We start from the raw sequence: 3659 nt of genomic DNA on the forward strand, positions 1-3659 counted from the left end.
TCATAGAATCATAGAATGGTTTGGGTTGGAAAGGACCTTTAAAGATCACCTAGTCCCACCCCCCCACCACGGGCAGGGACATCTTTCACTAGATCACGTTGCTCAAAATCCCATCCAACCTGACCTTGAAGACTTCCAATGATGAGGCATCCACAGCTTCTCTGGGCAACCTGTTCCTGTGTCTCACCAACCTTGTTGTAAAAAGTTTCTTACTTATATGCAATATAAATCTACCTCCTTTTAGTTTAAAACCATTGCCCCTTGTCCTGTCACTACAGGCCCTGGTAAAGTCTTGCTCCATCTTTCTCATAAGCCCCCTTTACATAGTGAAAGGCCGCAATAAGTTCCCCCCCCCCGAGCCCTCTCTTCTCCAGGCTGAACAACCCCAATTCTCTCAGCCTTTCTTCATAGGAGAGGTGTTCCAGCCCTCTGATCATTTTCATGGCCCTCCTCTGGACCCACTCCAACAGGTCCATATCTTTCTTATACTGGGGGCCACAGAGCTGGATGCAGTATTCCAGGTGGGGTCTCAACGAAAGCAGAATAGAAGGGGAGAATCACCTCCCTTGACCTGCTGGCCACACTTCTTTTGATGCCGCCCAGGATATGGTTGGCTTTCTGGGCTTCAAGCTCACTTTGCTGGCTCACATCCAATTTTTCATCCACCAGTATCCCCAAGTCCTTCTCTGCAGGGCTGCTCTCAATCCCTTCATCCTCTAGTCTGTATTGATATTGGGGATTGCCCCAACTCGGGTGCAGTACCTTGCACTTGGCTTTGTTGAACCTCATGAGGTTTGCATGGGCCCACACTCCTCAAGTGTCAAGGTCCCTCTGGATGGCATCCCTTCCCTCAAGAGTATCTAGCATTTTATTCCAGCACTAAACCACAATAAGATTGGTAATTTTTTATTTTTTATATTTTTTTAAACTATAGAGGTCTCTATCAGTACTGAGACTCCTCCATAATGGATGCTTCATGCTACAGGTTCCTGAGCTGCATATATTTATACATATGCTTTACTTTTCCTGCTCTGACAGAATTATACACAGAGGTTCGGTACCAGTTTAACTGTTTCTAGAACTGGAATCATAGAAGATGACACAACATAGTGCTCTGAAGATGGTATCCCCTGAAGTGACTGGAAAGCAAAAACGAAACTCTAAGTTCTCTGACCTGACCAAACTTTAACATTTCAATTCTATTACTAAATTCTAATCTCTTGGCTACCTTTTTTCTTTAGTGCTAAGTCTAGGAACCACCCTGTCACTAGAGTTGTCCATGGAGTACTTGGACTTTTGGGAAAAAAATGACAAAATTTCTTTTTGTTATGATGCACAAAATCTTCCTTTATAATGCATATAATTTTAATTTATATTTAATATTTTAAAATAATTTCTTATGATCTGTTTTTAGACTTCTAGAACTGATTGCATTGTTTTCTTAAAACATGTAAATTCCATGCCTTTACACTGACTTTATTATACTTTTCTAGACTGTTAACTTTTTGTTATTAAGTCTTAAATAGTATACATACCCTTATATCATGGCCTATAAATAGCAACTCTAAGTCCAAATAAATATATTTTACCTGCTGCCTTGTAATTGTATCCGTGTCCAATACAAAGGCTTCATGGGACGGCTAGGTTCAATGGCAGGTTTTCGAGGACCTTGGTTTGAAGATAAAGTGCTATTAAAAAAGAACCCAGGCCCAGGAGGTGGAGGGGGTGGAGGTAACCCAAATCCAGGCAGTGGAGGAGGAACAGGAGGTCCCAACCCTGGAAGCGGTGGTGGTGGCGGTGGTGGTGGTGCTTGAAAATTTCTACAGCCTTCAGAAAGTGGAAGTGGCAGTGGGGGGCCAGATCCAAACTGAGATGTCAGTGAAGTCGGACCCATTGGCAAAGGTGGTGGTGGAGGAACTAAACCTGGTAGTGAAGAATCAGGAAGGGGAGGAGGAGGTGGTGGTGGTGGTGGTGGTGACATTTGTTTGGTTGACAAGATAAGACACTTTCTGAAGACTGTACATTGTAATTGTCCTTATTTTCACTTTGGGAAGAAATAGTATGTGACAAAGAAGAAATATTAAGTTTTTTGGGTACTATTTGGTTATTTTTCACAGCTCTGTTTTCTTCTTCACTAGGCTTTATGAAAGTTTCTCTGTCAGTCTGTATACATACATTTCGGTATGTCTTTGGTGGGTTATCATCTTCAGTAGAAACACCAATATCTTTTGCTTTTTCATTTCTTCTGTTTAATTTATTATCGAGTTCATTCTTCAGATGTGCAATGGTTTCCTCAAGCTGAGCAGTTGACAGAGCATGTTCTCCACGAATATGGAATACCCTGAGTTCAAACTGAGACTGCAGAACAACAACAACAACAAGTTAGTGCAAATATTTTTCTAAAGTGTTTATTTTGTAGTAATTAAAAAATCTGCACATTTAGACTATGTTCTTACTTTAAGCAAACCATAATGACAGAAGTACTTCACTTTCCCAGTTCTAAATGGCTTTATTGCAAGCTATTACATAATAGGACAATTACTAATCTTTAAAGAAATGTAAGCAGTGTGTGTTTCACCAAAATATATTTTATGACTAAATACCCAGAACATCAATTTAGCAAATTCTAACTTGTACCTTGTCTTTAAGCAGACTTACTGGGTTTTAATTGCTGAATGCAATAATTAATAGCTCATTACAGAAAAAAGGTACCTTTTTCGAATGGTATTATACTTAATGACATGATTTTATTGACTATTTCATTTCATAAATATGCCATATATATAGTTAACATGTTAGGAAGTAAAAAATAGATTAAACACAACAGAAGTTGAAATTCCTCCCAGATAATACATTAAATACAAAAATTAAAACACTTTCTCAATCTAGTAAAAGTGTTCTCATCAATTAAATTCACAGAGATACACATAAATTCTCCTTCAAATTTACCTTTACTATTAGATTAAAACTTCATTTCTACCAGATATATTTTAATCTACAATTCAGGAAAACAAATCTTAGAACCAAGAGGATCAAGAGGATTCACTGAGGTAGAAGGAAATAACAGTCTTTCAAGAATATATGTAAGTAAGGAAGAAAACCCCCCACTTTTCTTACCATATATCAGAAAAATACAAAACATATGACACAGAAATATCTCCTTTAAATAATCCAGTCCAATACTGCTATTCCAGATGATTAACTCCCTACAAGTTATTTTCTGTTATGCCATGATACTATCAGGCAGCTGACTGGTGTTATCTTGTTTCTTTGCAAGGCAATGACTCCTGAAAGCATTTTCCATGGTTCTTTTAAGATCTGTACAAAGGGAAGCCAACATTTGAACAGAAGCAGCTAATGAGCTGTGATTTTCCCAAATTCCTGCAGGCACAGCAATTTACACTTAAAAAATTCCCACATAGTGCTGGTCAGAAGTGGCAACATAGCACTCCCTACTTATCAATCCAACTTGAGTATTATGTCAGAGTTAATAGTTTACAGCATTCATTAATATGCATCCAAGTCATGCATGTGTAGCTCAGTATGGCAAATACAGTAGTGTAATATACTGTAATTTTATATAGAATCATAGAATCATAGAATCATAGAATCATTGAGGTTGGAAAAGACCTCTAAGATCATCGAGTCCAACCGTCAAC

At 38.3% G+C, this 3659-nt stretch overlaps 1 protein-coding gene across 1 annotated transcript in view; it reads right to left on the reverse strand.

Annotated features, from left to right (window-relative positions):
- FMN1 (formin 1) overlaps positions 1–3659 on the reverse strand; it is a 157833-nt gene that overhangs the window by 95499 nt on the left and 58675 nt on the right. Inside the window, 2 exon segments of the mRNA XM_009285818.1 lie at positions 1590–1980; positions 1983–2358. Coding sequence (XP_009284093.1) covers positions 1590–1980; positions 1983–2358 — 767 coding nt within the window.

Source organism: Aptenodytes forsteri, unplaced genomic scaffold, assembly GCF_000699145.1.
Source record: "Aptenodytes forsteri isolate BGI_AS27 unplaced genomic scaffold, ASM69914v1 Scaffold124, whole genome shotgun sequence".
Taxonomy (NCBI): Eukaryota; Metazoa; Chordata; class Aves; order Sphenisciformes; family Spheniscidae; genus Aptenodytes; species Aptenodytes forsteri.